The sequence below is a fragment of the Patella vulgata genome, chromosome 4, assembly GCF_932274485.2.
Source record: "Patella vulgata chromosome 4, xgPatVulg1.2, whole genome shotgun sequence".
Taxonomy (NCBI): Eukaryota; Metazoa; Mollusca; class Gastropoda; family Patellidae; genus Patella; species Patella vulgata.
In genome coordinates this window covers 48,466,509-48,486,975 of record NC_065882.2, presented here as the reverse complement: position 1 = coordinate 48,486,975, position 20,467 = coordinate 48,466,509, and the positions used below count along the sequence as shown (strand labels likewise).

General features: G+C 34.5%; 1 protein-coding gene across 3 annotated transcripts in view; it reads left to right on the top strand.

The window, feature by feature from the left end:
- LOC126819048 (threonylcarbamoyladenosine tRNA methylthiotransferase) overlaps positions 1–19,824 on the top strand; it is a 33,667-nt gene extending 13,843 nt beyond the window's left edge. The window contains exons 1-15 of one of the 3 annotated variants that reach the window (XM_050546861.2): positions 2,120–2,181; positions 8,203–8,407; positions 9,319–9,420; positions 9,748–9,911; positions 10,869–10,935; positions 11,164–11,284; positions 11,502–11,605; positions 11,932–12,098; positions 12,456–12,601; positions 12,823–12,883; positions 13,476–13,595; positions 16,445–16,507; positions 16,971–17,054; positions 18,338–18,514; positions 19,178–19,824. In XM_050546861.2, coding sequence (XP_050402818.1) covers positions 8,230–8,407; positions 9,319–9,420; positions 9,748–9,911; positions 10,869–10,935; positions 11,164–11,284; positions 11,502–11,605; positions 11,932–12,098; positions 12,456–12,601; positions 12,823–12,883; positions 13,476–13,595; positions 16,445–16,507; positions 16,971–17,054; positions 18,338–18,514; positions 19,178–19,291 — 1,668 coding nt within the window. In that variant the 5' untranslated portion in view covers positions 2,120–2,181; positions 8,203–8,229 and the 3' untranslated portion in view covers positions 19,292–19,824. Of the gene's footprint in view, positions 1–2,119; positions 2,182–8,036; positions 8,073–8,202; positions 8,408–9,318; positions 9,421–9,747; positions 9,912–10,868; positions 10,936–11,163; positions 11,285–11,501; positions 11,606–11,931; positions 12,099–12,455; positions 12,602–12,822; positions 12,884–13,475; positions 13,596–16,444; positions 16,508–16,970; positions 17,055–18,337; positions 18,515–19,177 lie in introns of those variants that run through there. The other 2 variants (XM_050546860.2, XM_050546862.2) reach the window with 2 other exon arrangements.
- Positions 19,825–20,467: the final 643 nt, after the last annotated feature.

Below are 20,467 nucleotides of genomic sequence, written 5' to 3'. Positions count from 1 at the left end.
ATAATTTGCCAGAAAAGGTCAAACGTTATCACCGTGACTGAAACAAAATATAGTATTCAACTACCAATCGACATGGTTATTACGATAAAATAAAATTGCTCTATCTCGTCTTCATTATCCCGGTGGTTGCAGAAAAGTAGGACGTTAAAACCCCATTGTGAATTAATCCTTTGTGTACATTATAAACTTTTGTTAAATTTATTTAGATCTACCTTATATACTTTAATTGTGGTGTTACATGTTGACTTAGGTGAACCATGGATAAGTGTTGTATTATGAGTTAACCTAAAACAAGGGCAAAGCTTGAGCTTGAAATATCACACTCACATGCAACATAAATATCATATCACATATTATTACATTTTTTGTTATTTTATAGAGTGAATGTGAAATTGTTTTAAACAATGGTGAAGTCTGTTTGTGACCGGTAGTAAACTATAAGCTGTATAACGATGACACTAACGACTGGTGACTATAAGTATATGGTTGTAACATGTTACGGAAGCTCAAATACGAATTATTTTTGTTTTTGTTTTTTTAATTCCTATTTTTATTTTTAATTTTGAAAAATAATTTCTCATTTTAATTTTAATTTTCGATTTTGTAGAATAACTGTTATATATTTTTGTAATTTTTTATTTCCTTTTTTGTTTTTTATTTTTTAATTTGGAAAAATAATTTTTAATTTGGAAAAATAATTTTTAATTTGGAAAAATAATTTTTAATTTTGAAAAATAATTTTTCGAGGGGTTATTTCACAATTAAGCTTATAGGTCTGATAATCTGATAATCTTGGCGTAGTGAGCCCGGTGTCACAAATCACGCGGTTTGGATAGGTCACGCCTATGTATTTATTTGGTTCAGCGGTAAATTGGACCCAAGTTGAGTCCAACATGGCCGCCGTATATAATTATTAGAATTCTAACTGTACCCTAAAGTTTAAAATAGACAAATTAATGCGGAGCGGCCATATTGGACTCAACTGGGGTCCAATCCACCCTTTGCCTATTTATTTGGTTCCCCCGTTTTCATATGACACCTTTGCTTTTTTAAACAGCCAATAGTTGATTTACCTTTTCCTTGCAAAATTTGTGATAAAGTTAGGTATTGAATGAAACTGGGTACCGCGGTACCGAACCAAATCGTCATCCCGGACAAATCACTAAGCAATTAACTAACGTGGATAATTCAACGAAATGTCCTTTTCTCTTTACTTACTACGCAGCAGATATTGTAAAACTAAGTGACATTTTGGGTAGATATTTTTAATTGCAAATGACGTTTTGGGTTATTTTTAAGTGGAATAATCAGTCCCGAATTAAGGGAAAAGGGGGGGGGGGGGCTGACTGACACAGCCAGGGGCTTTAATATTAAAGGGGTCCCCTAATTAGTTTAGTACCATAAATATCATGCTATTTAATTATGTATAATAATGTTTATGCCAAATAGATCCATCCATCTACCATACTGACCTACAAATTGCATTTGTGTGAATGTGGCAGACAATATCCCGAATATGCCCCCTTTTTACTCAATACTGTTGATGCAAAGGTCCCGTTACATTTTCATCCAGGGCCCTCATGGATTTTGTAGTCTCACAATTAATTCAGCGCATTAATAAATGTCTGATGCATCATGCTGATCTGCACTGACTTGACTTCTTTCGTTTTGTGTATCCATCCACACAACTACACAATTATACAAAAATTGCCATTATTTATGTAGTATCTGTTATTTTCGGCGTGGTTTCCCCTTGTTAGTGATCCAGGAAGGAGGGCCTGACAAGGACAGCTGTCTAGTTGATCGGATGGAACAAAAAACCGGGTCCCGTGTATACATTGGCGTGCACGAAAAAGATCTCTTGCCAGTTGGAATTCGATATAAGAGTAGGCCATAGTGTCGCTACCCGGCCAAAATTTCCTTCATAGCATACTGTATGGCGTATACCCGTTTTCATTAGCACAGCCAGAGCAGTAGGACATTAAACCCAAGAAGCTTTAATGGAAGTTACTTGGTTAAACCCCATTTCATTTCATTTCAATAGTATCTATCAATTATTGTCCAAATGGAGTCTGATCCCTAAAAACACACAAAAGAGTTGTCTTCCATGACAATTTCTCTCAGACTGGAGTAAAGAATAACATATACTTCCGTTCCACATGTTTACATTAAATTTTATTAGTGAGTGATATAGTCTTCAGCCTTATTATGTTACTATTTATTATAACAAAATATATTATAGAAAATTTGTATCATATATGTATAATATATTCTATCAGGAGCATTCTATGATTCTATAAGGAGCTCACATTTTCACGGTAAAATACAACATCAATATTTACTATGGAACAATACTCAGTCAATACTGAATTCTTAATTTTCTAGTTTGTGCTATTTGCCTTATTTTTAACTTTTACTTTTGAATATTGTGGAATATTGAGTTAGAGCTACATTAGTTCAGCTCTGAACGTAGGTCTCATTACACTCGCCCAGTACGTTCAGGAACTGCCCTATTGAATCTCATACATGTAGCACACTGTACGGTACAGCGTATGCCCGTCTTCATTAGCCCACCTCAGAGCAGAACAGTAGGATGTTAAACTCCATTTCATTCCCTATTGTATCCTTGTCGAAAAACTTTAGAACCCCAGCCAATTTTACTGGGCAACTTTTTACTGCTAAACGGTCGCGTGTCAGTCCCTGTGAACGCCTGTACATACTATTAAAAATATGTCCACTTCTGCTAAACAACTTGGCAGAAAGGGATGTATTTAAACAGCATGTTGTCTCGCACATACTGATTCTAGCAAGGTAAGCAAGGTCTTATTTTCTCACTAAAATTTTCCTTTACATTAAAGACCAAAATGCCCGCCCCTTGTACGCAAATTCAATAAACTTCACATAAGTCAGATCTAAGTGGACTGACCAATTTTATCCGATTTAAGCGAAGATCCAAGTTAACCGAAGACTGAAATTCAGTCTTAGCTCGATTAGAAATAAACTGCAAGAGCTGGATAATAATTGATTCAAAGGCACATTTCAAGCTTTTGTTTGTATGTGCGAGTAGATAACTTCCGATTTGTTACCATCTTTGAAAAATGTCCCAAATTTTCTCGTACAGCAGACAGCAAGTTTCGAATATTCCGGGAAGATTCTATTATTATGTCATGTCAAATCAGCTGATTTGAGTCAAAATCATGAGGGAAAGTATTTTGGGGCTCTGTGCATGGAATACCTAACCGCCTTTTTGACCATCGGGACAAAACTGAATTTGTCAAATTCTGAACATACCACCAATCCGACTTGGGCGAAGGAAAAAAGCCTGAATTAGATCAAATAGACCAAACATTTTAATCCGAGTTGAGCAAAGATTAAACTTAGGAAATCTGACTTACATGTACGCACAGGAATTAGAAAATTAAGAATTCAGTATTGTTCCATTTTTCATATTGATTATGTTATTTTATCATGAAAATCTGGGCTTTTGATATAATGCACCACACAGCCAAAAATTGGTTCTAATTAAAGTGGAACTAGATTGATTGAAAGATTATTACGGACAGGATCACAATATTCATATTGATCAAAATAAGGACCAAAACAATTTAATGGTGTTTGTGTACCTACATGTACATGTATGGATAATGTGTGACATGGATAAGAATGACCACTTAGTTATTGAAGCCCCCCCAAAAAATAAAACATAAATGGAATCATAAAAATTTGATTCAGCCTCTCGCAATTCATTAAAAGGAAACATCGATTAAACGATATATCATGTCAGCACTATCGGATGGACCTTAGTTATTTTACATAGTCAAAATTGCTGACCCTGAACAGTTTCTCCTCATTTCTAAGATCCTATCAATCTGAATTGTCAAAGAAATTTCAGTTTTATATCGCAATATTCATATGGATCAGTATAAGTTAATGGTGTTTGTGTACCTATCGGATAATGAGAAAGCAGCCCATATTCACCATCATATCACATTAATTACTACCATATCAGCACATTTCTATGTGGGCCTATAAATATGTAGTTATTTATACATTTTATACATGGACATGGGCATACATACATGTACATACATGTACGCTACCAACATATTTTGTTTCCCAAACATACATTCACATGTATTTCTTACTCGATTTGTTATTATATTTGAATTTTATTCGTAGGCCTATGTTTATTTCCTGCCTTTGTGTTTCATTTTCCATCCGTTTTGAATTCTGAAATTTTGGACACAATAAAACTGATAGTGTGGCTTTGAATTTGATGAAAAGTTAACAAAGCTCAGTAATGGACGAAATTTTATGTTGACTTCCACACAGATAATTCAATTATGCAAAGACGCTTTCAGCTGGTGCTCTTAATGTTCATTTTGGATATGTTTAACTGTGCCCAGGACAATGTTCATTGTGGAACAGTTTACCAAAAATCTTATATGAAAGTGCGTCATTTAGTTTATTCATTTTATTTAAGGACATATCTGTTTTAAAAACAAAAATTAGATGTATTTAGAGTAAAACTCAGTCAATATATAGTTTCAGAAATAGCTTTTAGTTCTGACAAAGCACTGCAGAAGACAATGGATAATAATGTTTTCAGTATTTACAGCTGCTCATTTCTAGATTTGATTTGAAATGACACTTGAAAATACAGCTGTAAATGATTGTTTAACGCATGCTTCGTTTTGGTGTCAAGTAGATGTGTAATATTTACATTTATGTATTGAATAAATATACAACTTAAGTGTTCTGTTATTGTCCCCCACTTTTCGAAGAAAGCAGTTGACTATTAAATTGGGTTCGTCTGTCGGTTGGTCTGTCGGTCCGTCCGTCTGTCCGTCACACATTTTGGGACACAATAACTCCTTCTAATTGAGATAGAATGTTCAAATTTGGTGTAGGTGTTTATTAGGTCCATGCCTTGATGGAGTTTGAAGATGAGCATTTTCTGCTTAGGGTAAGCAGAGATACATGTAAGCAATTTGAGTGGTTAATGCTTTGGGACACTATAACTTTAGTTACAGTGATGAAACTTGGTTTATAGTTTCATTACATCAATATCTTGACTAAGTTCGATAAAGAGCATTTTCTGCTCAGGGTAAGCAGAGCGATAAGCATTTTGATTGGCCAAGACTTTGGAACACAAAAACTCTCCTAATTGAGCTAGAATGTTCAACCATGGTGTAGGTATTCATTAGGAGAATGCCTTGATGGAGTTCGAAGATGAGCATTTTCTGCCTAGGGTAAGCAGAGATAAGCAATTTGAATGGGTGATGCTTTGGGGCACAATAGCTTTAGTTCTAATTAAGTGACAGTGATGAAACTTGGTGTATAGTTTCATTACATCAATACCTTGACTAAGTTCGATAATGAGCATTTTCTGCTCAGTGTAAGCAGAGCAATAAGCAATTTGATTAATCAAGACTTTGGAACACAATAACTCTCCTAATTGAGGTAGAATGTTCAATACCTTGACCAAATTCGATTATGAACATTTTATGCTGAGGGTAAGCAGAGCAATAAGCAATTTGATTGATCGAGACTTTGGAACACAATAACTCTCCTTCTAATTGAGGTAGAATGTTCAAACTTGGTGTAGGCGTTCATTAGGTGAATGCCTTGGTGTAGATTGATGATGAGCATTGTCTGCTTACGTAAGCAGAGATAAGCAATCTCATTGGTTAATGCTTTGGTTATAATAAAGTGAAAGCGATGAAACTCCGAATATAGATTCATTATATCATTACCTTGACTAAGTTCGATGGTGAGGATTTTCTGCATAGGCTAAGGAGCGATAAGCAATTTGATTGGTCAAGACTTTTGAACATAACAACTCTGCTTTTAATTGAGGTAGAATGTTCAAACTTGATGTAGATGTTCATTAAGTTAATGTCTTGACTGTGTTCAATGATTAACATTTCGAACTGAAGGTAAGCAGAGCTAATAAATTTCATTGGTTGATGCTTTGGAACAAGATAATCTTGATTCTATCTGATAGAGAGCGATGAAACTTAGTGTATAGTTTGATTGCTTGATACTTTTGAAAAAATTAAATGTGCTATTAATTAATATGTGTCATCTATTTAATTTGGGATTTCGGCAGGGGACATCAGCCTCACCGTTGGCTTGTATTATATTTTCCACAAACATGTAATTCCATGGATGACAAAATTAAACTGAGTTTAACAAACGATAAAATTGGATTTACCCCATTATTTTTATATCCATATAATAATTGTATAGTTTTTATACGCCCACATTTTCATGTGGACGTATTATGCCGTCGCCCCTGTCCGTCCGGAATTGTTTGTGGACTCTCTACAGGTCACAGTTCTTATCCGATTTCGACGAAACTTGAAATATAGGCTTATCCCCAAAAGATCTTGGCTGCTTTCGATATTGGCATATATCGGATCAAAACTTCATGGATTATGGCCCCTGTTTGTACGAAAAATCACGTTTTTAGCTTGTGGACCCTATAGAGGTCACAATTTTTATCCGATTTTGTTGAAACTTGAAATGTAAGTTTATAACCCAAAGATCTCAGTTCCTTTCGATATTTGCGCATATCGGACAGTAACTTTCTGAATTATGGCCCCTGATTGTACGAAAAATCGCGTTTTTAGCTTGTGGACCCTATAGAAGTCATAATTTTTATCCGATTTAAAAAAACGTTCTATTATATCACCGTTACACCCTAAGGATGACTGAGTTCAAATTTCATGAAAATCGGCCTTAAATTGACAGACAAAATGGCCGTCGTTCGTTCCCAAATAGCGTAAGAATATGGTATATCAAGGTTGTGGACCCTATAGGGGTCACAATTTTTATCCGATTTTGTTGAAACTTGAAATGTAAGTTTATAACCCAAAGATCTCGGTTCCTTTCGATATTCGTGCATATCGGACCGTAACTTCCTGAATTATGACCCCTGATTGTACGAAAAATCACGTTTTTAGCTTGTGGATCCTATAGAAATTATAATTTTTACCCGATTTAAAAAAACGTATTATTATATCACCGTTACACCCTAGGGACGACTGAATTCGAATTTCGTGAAAATCGGCCCAAAATTGACAGACAAAATGGCCTCCATTCGTTCTCAAATAGCGTAAGAAAATGGTATATCAAGGTTGTGGACCCTATAGAGGTCACAATTTTTATCCGATTTTGTTGAAACTTGAAATGTAAGTCTATAACCCAAAGATCTCGGTTCCTTTCGATATTCGCGCATATCGGACTGTAATTTCCTGAATTATGGCCCCTGATTGTACGAAAAATCGCGTTTTTAGCTTGTGGGCCCTATAGAGGTCATAATTTTTATCCGATTTAATAAAACGTATTATTATATCACCGTTACACCCTAAGGACGAATGAGTTTGAATTTCATGAAAATCTGCCCAAAATTGACAGACAAAATGCTGCCGTTCATTCTCAAATAGCGTAAAAATATGGTATATCAAGGTTGTGGACCCTATAGAGGTCACAATTTTTATCCAATTTTGTTGAAACTTGAAATATAATTTTATAACCCAAAGATCTCGGTTCCTTTCAATATTTGCCCATATCGGACCGTAACTTCCTGAATTATGGCCCCTGATTGTACGAAAAATCATGTTTTTAGCTTGTGGACCCATTAGAGGTCATAATTTTTATCCGATTTAAAAAAACGTATTATTATATTACCGTTCCACCCTAATTGAAAATCGACTCAAAATTGACAGACAAAATGGCCGCCGTTCGTTCTCAAATAGCGTAAAAATATGGTATATCAAGGTTGTGGACCCTATAGAGGTCACAATTTTTATCCGATTTTGTTGAAACTTGAAATGTAAGTTTATAACACAAAGATCTCAGTTCCTTTCGATATATGCGCATATCGAATTGTAATTTCCTGAATTATGGCCCTTGATTGTAGGAAAAATCACTTTCTTGTGAGCTTGTTCTCTATCCATCTCTCGAAAATGTGGGCGTATCCTGCCTGGCAGCCGCTAATGTAGTAGTTTTGTCATTTTCTAGAAAAATAATGTTGGTTTGACATCGGAAACAAAGGTACTAATAAGGTGTGTTTTTTTTGTAAAATACATAACTGTAACTTCAAAGCAAATTTCTGAATAGAAGTCAACAATAAACAATTATTATTATTTTCAGCTTTGTTGTCATGTTTTAATCTTCTGATTTTCATCTATACAGGTTGACAGCTGAATATAGAATAAAAAGATGCCGACAGATTGTGAGAAATCTCTAGATGACATTGAAGACATTGTCTCTGTCAATGATGTCACTGTAGAAGATCGAGTTAAAGCGAAAAAACATATAGTACCTCGAGCCCGGAAACATAAAAAAGAAAAGGAAACTACTACTAGAGATAAATTCCTGGCAGACAGTTACATACCTGGTAATGTCTTAAGCCATTTAACACAAGACTCTAGAGAGACATGGTTGTCTTCTTGGCCTCCACCTTTCGAAGAGAACCGGGGATTATTTAAATTGGTTCATCTGTCTCTCCATATGTCATTCTTTTTGAGAAACAATAACTTGTTGTAGGTCTTATTAATATTAGGTGAATGTCTTGATGTATGACAGTTATTGAAAAAAATCCATACTGTATGTTAGTCCTGAAATGACATAGGAAGTTTTCAGTGGATTGTAAACCTTTTTTCATTCTGCCTCTTATCTAAAAAGTCACTGGAGATTTTTTGAGGTTTTCCGATTTAAGGTGTGACAATTTTTTAAAAGCAGCTAAAATGCGGACTAAATCACATGCTAAAATCAACATGTTTTTGGTATATTTCTCTAAATTGTTTTTGAGAACCAATGTACATGTATGTTCTAACTTTTCTTCACAACTAATTAAGTGGGAAAGGTTAATCTCAAAAGTGGAGTAACCCCAAACAAATTGCCAAAAAAAACCCAATGCAGTTGGGTTCAATCTTAATTATACTAGACAACATCATATTCAAATTCGACCGAAGTCAGCCAAGGCGAAATGACGTAATTAGCATAATTCAACATGAGGGTCCCCAGGACGTTTCTGAGAGCGATGTCCCGTAACCAGTGCATTTCAGTGGTAGAACAATAAATAGATTTTTTTAAATTCTTACACTACGTACAGAAAAAAACATGTTTGACCAAATGTATATTCAACATGGTACCGGCCATTTCTCAAAATGACTGCCAAATGGCATTGTCTCCATATATAACTATTGACTATCTTGTAAGATATGTCTTTTACATGGTTTTCAATATATCTGGATTTAAGTAAATTCAACCAGTAATTGAATAATTAATGTGTGTTTTATTTTTCAGGCATTCAGTCTATATATGTTAAAACATGGGGGTGCTCTCACAATAATTCTGACAGTGAATATATGGCTGGTCAGTTGGCAACATATGGCTTTAAAATAACAGGTAGGTTCAAATAACAATATTTAAAATTAAATTATTGCTTATAATCAGCAAACCTGAGAACTTCAAAATCTTAACGATTTTCTAAAAGATATATATATTTAATCTAGATTCAATACTGTATTTGTGTTGTGTTGTGTTCTTGCTTGCGTATATTAAACAGCCAATGAAAACGCAGTTCTTCCAATCACGTCAAGACATAGTCCTCTGATCTATCATAAGGTCACTGATATTAATAATATGCCGATTTATAAAGACTATATATCCACAAATATTAAACCCAACTGTTCTTTATCTCATATTTATCTGTGCCTTGAAAATATATTTCAGAAGAAAAAGATGAAGCTGATTTATGGTTATTAAATAGTTGTACAGTAAAAAGTCCAGCAGAAGACCATTTCCGAAACGAAATTAACTTGGCTAATAAATTAGATAAATATATTGTTTTAGCAGGATGTGTACCACAAGGTCATCAAAGGTCAGAATATATGCAGGTATAAAATTATGTTTATGACTTTTGCAATTGTAACAATTTGACAAAATTGGTTATTGGATCACCTCACACCGTTTTATTTTTATGTTATTTAATATCGTATAGAATTTTTGATTATTGTCCCTGAATAAAACTTTCAATTGCACTTATTTATACGCCAATATTTTCATGTGGACATATATTGTTGTCGCCTCTGTCCGTCAGTGTATGTCTGTTCACATTTTGTTTGTTGACCTCTACTAGTCACAATTTTTTTTATCAGATTTTAATGAAACTTGAGATATAGGTTTATATCCCAAAGATCTTGGTTTCTTTCGATATTGGCATGTATCGGACAATAGCTTCGTGGATTATGGCCCCTGTTTGTACAAAAAAATCACATTTTTAGCTTGTTAACTCTCTAGAGGTCACAATTTTTATCAGATTTTAAAAACCGTTCAAACAAATCACTGTTACACCATAATAACAGTTGAGTTCGAATTTTGTGAAAATAGGACGGCGACTGTCGGACAAAATGGTCGCTCCCCATACACAAATAATGTTAAAGTATGTAATACCAAGGTTGTGGACCCTTTTAATGAAACTAATATATGTTTATATCCAAAAAACCATGGTTCCTTTCAATTTTGACGCATGTTGGACTGTAAGATCCTGAATTATGACCCCTTATTGTTCGAAAAATCCTTTATTTTTTAGCTTACTATCTGTCAGTCTCTTGAAAAATGTGAGAGTATCTTGCATGGCAACCAGCAGTATCTTTTTAAAACGTTTGTACTCCTGGGGCCTGTTGATTGTATCACAATATGCAATTAGTTAGCTAGCATATAGAAATAAAAACTAGTCATGTGACTACACTTGTTGAAACCCGAGACAATTAGGCTGCCAGTAGGCATAGACCATGTTTTTAAAACCTATATGAGCATGCTATAGAAAAGCTATTTATATATGTATGTTTTAGGGTTTAAGTGTGATAGGTGTACAACAAATAGATCGAGTTGTAGAGGTCGTAGAAGAAACGTTAAAAGGTTTGTTAATTTGATTACATCATAATCAATACCTTGGATGAAGTTTGATAAAGAGCATTTTCACCTCAGGTTAAGCAGGATTAAAAGTAGTTTGATCGGTTGATGTTTTATAAAATGAAAATGTTCATGTAATTAAATAAACAGTGTCATCTATTTATTTTGGAATTGAGGCAGGGAACATCAGCCTCACTATTATTCTTATATTTAGAGTATATTCCATTATTTCAGGAAATACAGTAAGATTATTTAGTCAGAAAAAACAGGGTGGGAAAAAAACAGGAGGTGCAACATTAGATCTACCCAAAATACGCAAGAATCCTCTCATCGAAATAATTGCTATTAATACAGGGTAAGATAATTTGATTATGGATGACATAATGCTCATGCTCTTTTATAAATTAAAAAAAAGCAAGCACACTTTTTTTTCTAGGCCTTACATCTGTGCTAAATTTGACACCAAATAACTATCTTTAGAATAAAATGAACATTGTCTAAAGCGAAAATTAACAAGATGCTGCTATATAGAATATTCTCGCCTTACATTTTATTTATTATTTATTTTTCAGTTGTTTAAATCAGTGTACATATTGTAAAACGAAACATGCTCGTGGTGAATTAGGTAGTTATAAACCTCAAGATATAGTTGATAGAGCTAAACAGTCATTCAAAGGTAAGCCTTCTTAATATTTCGGAAAATATTTGACAAAATTTATTCAGATATCCTTTAGAAACATTAGTTCTTCTGAGTTCTTGCTAAAATGAAGACATGGATTTTATTTGCGGTGACTGTTACATCAGGGATGTTCAAATTAGATTACCTACAAAATTTGAGACAAATAATGAAAGGCATTTTTACTGATTTTCAAGGAATTATGCAACCTTTTATTATACAGATGTTACTAAGACCTAATTACTTAAGAAATACCAATGTTCCATGTTGTGTTTTCAAATACACTGAGAAACTAATCAAAATATTCCTATTTATTTAAATGACAGAAGGTGTAGTAGAATTATGGTTAACATCAGAAGATCTTGGTGCCTATGGTCATGACATTGGTGTCACATTACCTGAATTGCTATGGCAACTTGTTAAAGTCATTCCTGAAGGTGCCATGATGAGACTAGGAATGACAAATCCACCATACATCTTAGAACATTTAGAGGCAAGTAACCTATTATCGATTCACCTGTATCGTGGTATTGTTTCCTTTTTAACCCTTCAATCCCAAAAGCTTACGTTCATCATCCATACTGACAATTGGCAGAACTAATCATTCTTATCATTGTCTCCTAAACCACTTAATGGATTTGAACAAAATTTTGTAGGTAATACTGCCTGGGCGGTGCTTGTTCAGATTTGTTAATTCAAAGTTGCTTGAGACAGGGTTGCTTGATTAGACACTATTATTATTTTACATTGGACTGTAGAGACTGAAATCAAGAGTGAATTGTCTCGCGGTCAACAAATTCAGAAATGTCCCTTTAAAATGTTAACAATGCCAATTATTTTTTATCTTCAGGAAATGGCTAAAATATTAGATCATCCTCGAGTTTATTCATTTCTTCATGTTCCTATCCAGTCAGCCTCGGATAGTGTTTTAATGGATATGAAGAGAGAATACTGTTTAGCAGATTTTAAACAAGTTGTTAATACTCTCAAAAAAGGGTATGTTAGATTAATGTTATCTGTGAAAGAGTCATGGATATTTGAAAAATTATTGGTTGGAAATTTGGATAACATAGACATTATACATGGTAAATACCTTTTCACAGCCACTGGTACAATATTTTAATTATTTAAGCTTTTGCTACATTTATAACATAGAAGGCTTTTGATTCTGAGTAGTAATTTGAGTCTAAAGTATAATATTTCATCTTATTTTTCAGAGTACCAGATGTAAATATAGCAACAGATTTAATTTGTGGTTTTCCAACAGAAACAGAGGAGGTAATCTAGATTTTGAAGATCATTAAAATTACTATTTATGTACTCGTTATTTCTAATAGGCCCTGTGTAGCATCTGTGGGACTGGTAAATCGGTTTGGTGGCACCAAAAACCCAAGTTTATTCATGTATTCATTGAGTTGCATGAAAAAGAACCCATGACATAATGCAATGAAATTGGAAGATAAGTAGATAAATTTCACATAGGCTTTTGATTTCTTCTAGATCTTCACTGTGATATCAAACGTTAAACTACCAGTAGATAGATATATTGTCATATGTACATTGTCTGCAATATCGTGAAAGCAGATGTTAAACAACCAAGGAATTGATATACAGATTGTCATACATTGTTTGCAATAGTACTATTATGGAAGTTAACAACCAAGAGAGAATTGAAACATTGCATAAAATTCTCCTCTCTTGCAGTGAATAAAACAAAAGAGTCGGTAAGACATTTCATTTTGACTTCTGTTGAAAGTAGGGCAGATTTTAGTTTATGTTTCTAATACATCTGGTTTCAGGATTAATGAAATGTAGGCTTCTTATTTATTGAATTGTCAGGATCAATTAATCAAAAATATTCAATTTTCAGGATTTTCAAGAAACTATGGATTTAGTTGAAGAGTATAAATTTGCCAGTTTATTTATAAATCAATTTTTTCCACGTCCAGGAACTCCAGCTGCAAAAATCCAACGAGTAGACCCACAACATGTATGTGTTTGTCATTTGTTTTTTTTATTGCCCTGGCCACAAAAAGTCACTGGACCCTTACATCTAACCAAAATATGGCCTTCTTGGTCTTGAAAATTAATCAAAATGTTATTGTCTTGTCTTTTACGATAATTGCTGATTAAATGGAATTTATTATTATAATGCATTGACAGTTGACACATTAAAACACACTCTAAATAATTTTTTAAGGTTTTTATACGCCTACATTTTCATGTGGACGTATATATTGTCGTCGCCCCTGTTCGTCCGTCTGTCCGTCCACAATTGTTTGTGGACACTCTACAGGTCACAATTTTTATCCGATTTCAATGTAACTTGAAATATAGGTTTATCTCCCTAAGATCTCGGTTCCTGTCGACATTCGCATGTATCAGACCGTAACTTCATGGATTATGGCCCTTGATTGTATGAAAAATCGCGATTTTAGCTTGTGGGCCCTATAGAGGTCACAATTTTTATCTGATTTTGGTTCCTTTCGATATTCGCACAATCTAATTAAAATATAGATCTATATTTCGTTTCGTTTTTTATACTTTCGATGGCCTACACTACATGTAGATCTAACAAGTTATAGTGGGAGTTCAAATTCTATGACGTCAGGTACCAAGCAAGCGACATTTGACTCGACAACGTCAGTCATTCGATTAACCAATTAGCGACCGCCATGCTTTTTTAAATCTTCTTTTGCTTTGTTTTGATTTCTATCGCTGGTAATGTCTACCCACAGTTCCGCACAAAAAAGGTCAAACGCTCGATTCAACAGACCATTTGATTGGCTGACCCCTCATTTCAAGCAGAACACAAGTTAAATAACAAGTCTTCCAGATCCAAGTGTAGTAAAGATAAGTATAAACGAAATTTTGAACTATAAAAAACGAAACGAAATTGGATCTGTGTTTTAATCAGATTGATATTCGCGCATATCGGACCGTAACTTCCTGAACTATGGCCCCTGATTGTGCGAAAAATCACATTTTTTAGCTTGTGGACCCTATGGAGGTTACAATTTTATTCGGATTTAAAAAACTGTTTGAATGTATCACCATTACACCTTAATGACAGGTGAGTTCAAATTTCGCAAAAATCGGACCAAAACTGCCGGACAAAATGAAACTTTTGATGAAACTTGAAATACATGTTTATAACCCAAAGATCTTGGTTCGTGTCGATATTTAGGCATATCGGATTGTAACTTCCTGAATTATGGCCCTTGATGTTACAAAAAATCGCTTTTTGTTTAGCTTGTTCTCTATCCATCTCTTGATAAATGTTTTGCGTATCCTGCCTGGCAGCCGCTGGTTGTTTGATTTATCACATTTTGAACCCGCACCTAAATTAGCCTGGAGTAACGGTGGTCAGTAAGGTCCTGCCTTGGTAATGATAAGGTCAGTGATGGGATTTCAAAATTTTTCTTGTCAGACATTTTTACCGAAAATAAAAGAACATAACTCTTATCATTATTTAAGCAGGCAGTTTTAGATCGCACACAAAAATCACATGTCAACAAAATATTTAAATTCGTACGTAATAAAAGAATAGGTGCACCTTGTTATTTTTCATATTTAATTCCTGTAATGTCAGTAATATACATACAAAATTACATGATGTCATAATACGATAGAATGAAAGCATGCCGACTACTTCCGACCCATACCTGTTTTAAATTCCTCCAAAATTACCGTATTTCTCGGGTCATAAGTCGATACATTTTTCAGCAGAAGTCTGGCATTCGTCTTGTACTCCGTTTTGACTTATTTTATTTGGCAGTAAACGTTGCTCTACCACAACGAGTGAGTGACACCATCTGCTAAATAATCGTATTCGACTCTAGCAATCGCTATCGTCTAAAACAATTAACTACTTTTCTCCGACATTAGACGTGTGAAATTTGTCACATATTCATTTCATAATTTCACACCTCTTGCAAGATTTCTACTTCCATTTCAGTTATTGTACTATAACCGTGTGCGATCAGAAACAGAGCTTGCATTGTCTAGTATTTTTCTGATATGTGTGTGTGTGTGTGAAATAGCTTTATTTAATGCTTGCTTCCACTGAAGTGATATGGCAGATGAGTTATCGGATACAATGTATGTTGATTTGGGGTGTTATATACTATTAGGATATTGACATTTATGACTAATTTCTAAGTGTTGTCGGCCGACATCAAGGTGATTAAAACGTTCGAATATTGAGAAATCACGGGTCAGTCACGTAGATTAAGTTTATACTCACTCTTATTGGATTAATACATAGTCCGACATTGGAGAAGCAATGACTTATCTTCAGGATTTCCGATAAAGGATTAAGTCAGCCAATCAAGGCAGATTAACTAGTTAATCAAGGTAGGTGTATAGGCGGTATAACACGATAAGTACGTTGATCACTTAATTACCTAATCAATCCATACTATTATCAATGATAATTGGGTTGAGTGATAGATTACACTCAGTACACTATATTAATTTTGGAATTTTGAATATTATTAACCATACTCTGGCTGATGTCCGATTGGACAATTTAGGACGTTTTGAAAATAGTGTTGGACATGTCTGGAATATACGGGGCGAAATCCCATCACTGCATAAAGTCCATGGTTCGATCCTGGTGTTGGCCGAGAAAGTTCCCCCAAATTTTCAAGTCACCTGACAATTGGAATTCAATTGCTGTTCAGTCAAAATGTCCCTCATAACACACTGTATGGGGTATGCTTGTCTTCATTAGCTCGGTTGGTGTAGAAAAGTAGGACCTTGAATCTCATTTCATTTCAATCATTCACTCATATTAGCCTTATTCATTAAATTATTATTGAATAAAAAATATTTCAGGTTAAACAAAGAACTAAACGGGTATCTGAGTTATTTCAATCTTATCAACCCTACAGTCATAAGGTGATTATTACATATTATTCATGTGTTATTACATATTATTCATGTGTTATTACATGTAAATGTTTCTATATGAATATTTTTTTTTCCACTCCTGATTTCAATACACAGTACATTATTTGGCAACATTAGTGAGGTTGTACATTGGGACAATAGGGACGAATCCCATCGAATTTCCAAATTTTAGGATCCACAATAAATTTTGACTGATTATAATGTGCCATCAGTCAAGCTTGTGAATGATATATAGGAAATAGTTCTCAATGGAAATTTTGAATTATTTTTACTGCAAACCACAAATATATCACTTGTGAATGCCAGACATACAAGGAATATAAGGAAGGACAATATTGTAGTTTGCAAGCGATTAACACCACCTCAAATGATGTTCAGAGACTTTAAAGATAAAGTTACTATATATACTGTAGTTTTCACCTTAATTTATGTACTAAAAATTATATTACAGTTAGGTCAAGTTCAGTCTGTATTAGTAACAGAGATATCACACGATGGTCAGTACTATGTAGCACATAATAAATGTTATGATCAGGTTAGTTTATATAAAATTTGTTTCTAAGACCGAGACAGTTTCCCAGGATTTTCAAGCGTGGTTTCACTCTTGTCAGTGGTGCAGGAGGGAGGGTCTGTCAAGGAAAAGTATCTAGTTGTGCGGGTCGGACAAAAAACAAGGTCTTGTGTACACGTTGGCATGCACTTATGGGAAATCTTGACAACTGGAATTCAGTTGCTGTCCAGATAAAATTAGCCCGGTTGGTGCAAAAAAGTAAAATCTGATTCAATTCATTGGAAGTTATTGTACAGTGAAAACCCATAGTTTGGATTGAAACATCCTTGGTATGCTTGATTGTGAGCTTAAAACTGCACTTGAGTGACACTAAATTCAATCCGGTCACAGTCTTTTCGATCCCGATAACTATTCGTTGTATGGCAACATCAATTTGTTCCTACTTAGTAACTGAATAAAGTGGAAGTAAGGCGACACTTCTCATGCCGCCGGTTCCACAAAGTCCATGTCTCCTATACAGAGTTATTAGATATTCTATTTCAGTCGCGGATAGGTTTAGATCCATTTTGGAGGATATAAAAGTACTCAAAATGACAGACGAAGACATATTTATTCATGAATTCTGATACGACGTCATACACCATATGACATTGTCTAATATAACGCAATTTGATTGGCCATTGCCACAAGTCCATCATATGAAAATAGAGCTGGTCCTATCCATAAAACAAGGTGTCCATCTGACCATTTGTCTGATGATTTGGTCGGATGCGACCTTTGCATCTAACGGTATCGTGTAAACGCCGCTTAAATGTTTTGTATACTAAACGTTAGCATGGGGCAGAACTAGAATCCAAATAAATTTTAATGACTTTATGATACTTACTTGATGAGTTGTTACTCTTAATCAGATTTTAGTGTATTATAAATGTTTTACTACCGACGACTTAGCTTATGTTTTGTTGCCTGGCAACCTATCTTTTAATTGATTGTCACTCTTTTTGTAGGATTGAGAGGATACAATTCCAGGATATCCAATCAAATACGCCAATTGTTACTATTAAATATGACCTTTTTGATTTGGGTCTAAAATAAATTGTTTATTCTATTTGATTTCACATGTCCATTTCTTTAATGGGTTGACAACCTTCCTCTGTTGCAAATTTTACATCCACACAGGAAGTTAGAATTTAAAACTAAATTACTTCATAAGGGGACTTCCACTTAATCTTTCAAAATGAAAATTATAATATTATATAGCTTATCTCATCACTAAACTCCTATTTGATTTACATTTCTTTATTTAGGTTTTAGTTCCCAAAGAAGAAGATTTAATGGGTAAAATGTTAGAGGTAGAAATAATAGAAACTGGAAAACATTTTTTGAAAGGGAGGTTACTATCGCGAGGTAAACGACCACTTGATGTTCCCCCACCGTTAAAGAAAGGAGAAGTATCTGGTGCACCTGTAGTATCTTATAGTGAGGTGAGAAATATTCTGGTTATATATTACACACCTACTATTAGTTTTCTCTAAGTCAACAATTTGTGGGCTTTGTTGTGAATATTAATTTTGCAATGAAAGGGAAATAACTGCTGATTAATTTGGACGCAGACCACGATTAATTTCACCTGCTTACTGTAATGCTAATTATGGTTCTTTTAGCCGACTCCAACTTTCCCAAATTTTCATTGGGCTGAACCCTTTCCACAACAGTAGGGGGCAGCATTTGGTCATGTCTTTTCTCCAAAGTTTGTATGTAATTGACCACTGCAATTTCGAGATACACAAACTTGAAGTAGCATACTATAAAAATGTAACTATCTGCCATACATGTCACAAACTTCTTAGCTATTATTCTACCACCTCCTATAAACTGTTGTTTGTTCCATCTATTAGTCACACCTCCTATGAACTGTCCCATCAATTAGTCATGTTTATCAAGTGACTCCTCCTATAAAATGTTTGTCCCATCAACTAGTCGTGTTTATTAATTCACTTCTGCTATAAACTGTTTGTCCCATCAATTGATTGAGATGATACTTTCAGGCATCGTAATTAGGCTATTAACTTACATTTGATTTGAACACTTGAATGAAAGACTTGGAATTGCTTTTATTTTTTAACATCTATATTATTTTATTTCAGACATCAATTACAGAATGTGTTTCTAATCCAGTATTTTGGTTCAGTATATCAGTTATAGTTATGGCTGCTCTGTGGAGAATCTTCTCTCTTATTATGGGGTATACGGGTCGTTGATTGGACAAGGACACGCCTCTGTACAGTCAATCTCGTTTTTAACTTATTTGTGATTAAAGCCTTGGCACATGAAGGATTATTTATTGCCGACAGTCTGATTTCTCTTCAACAATTTTTCTGTCTGTCAAAACATTCAGTGCACACCAGACGTTTAGTATGTGATAGTATGTCCTACACAATAATTCTTCATACTTTTCATGGCAATATGACAATACAAAACTAAACATAGTGGCCTTAGAAACAATCTCCTTTATAACAGTGTTCATTTTTAAATCAGATTTTATGAACCCGAATGAAATGTCTGCCAGAATTGCACATATAAGAATAAAATATCAGGATGTATAACTTACCGCTGCCTAGTAATTCACAGTCCTTGAAAGGGCACATATTTTAGAGTGTATATTTCATTTTAAATAAATTCCATGAAATTTATTGTTTAAGAATTACAATAAAGCCCAAAAACAAAAAAATTGTCTGGTTGTCAAATAATCCTGCATCACTTAAAAAGACTGCATGACTCATTTCTATTTCAAAAAATAAATATACTATTCAAAAAAAGTAGGGGATATTTGATTTTTAAGTGTTATTAAAGTCACCTAATGAAACTGACGAAGAAACAAATGACAAAATGAAATGAAGTTCACATTCATCGATTTATTCCAAATGATCGTTAGACTAAGTAAGGCACAGACTGACCATTATAAGGGTAAAATGATACCCGGGGTCAAACAGCAAAGTTACCACAGCATCACAACCAAGTCAGTAACGGGTAAATCCTCCTCTGTTTGCCAAACAAGCATTGATCCGACGTGGCAAACTCCTAATGAGACGTCTAAGGTCATTTTGGTCCAGATTGTCCCATTCCTGTTGCAACGCAGCAGCAAGTTCTTGGACATTGGCGGGACGTTGTTGACGTTGACGTAACCTCTGTCCAAGCATGTCCCAGACATGCTCGATGGGGGAGAGGTCGGGACTCAGTGCTGGCCAAGGTAATGTGGTGATGTTCTGTTGTTGGAGGTAACCTGTAACGATCCTGGCCCTGTGACATCTTGCGTTGTCATCCTGGAAGATGAAACGGCGGCCATGACGTCGTGCGAACGGCACAACATGGACTGCCAAGATGTTGTCCCGGTAGTACTGGCCTGTAACACGCCCTGCAACAACATGTAAAGCCGT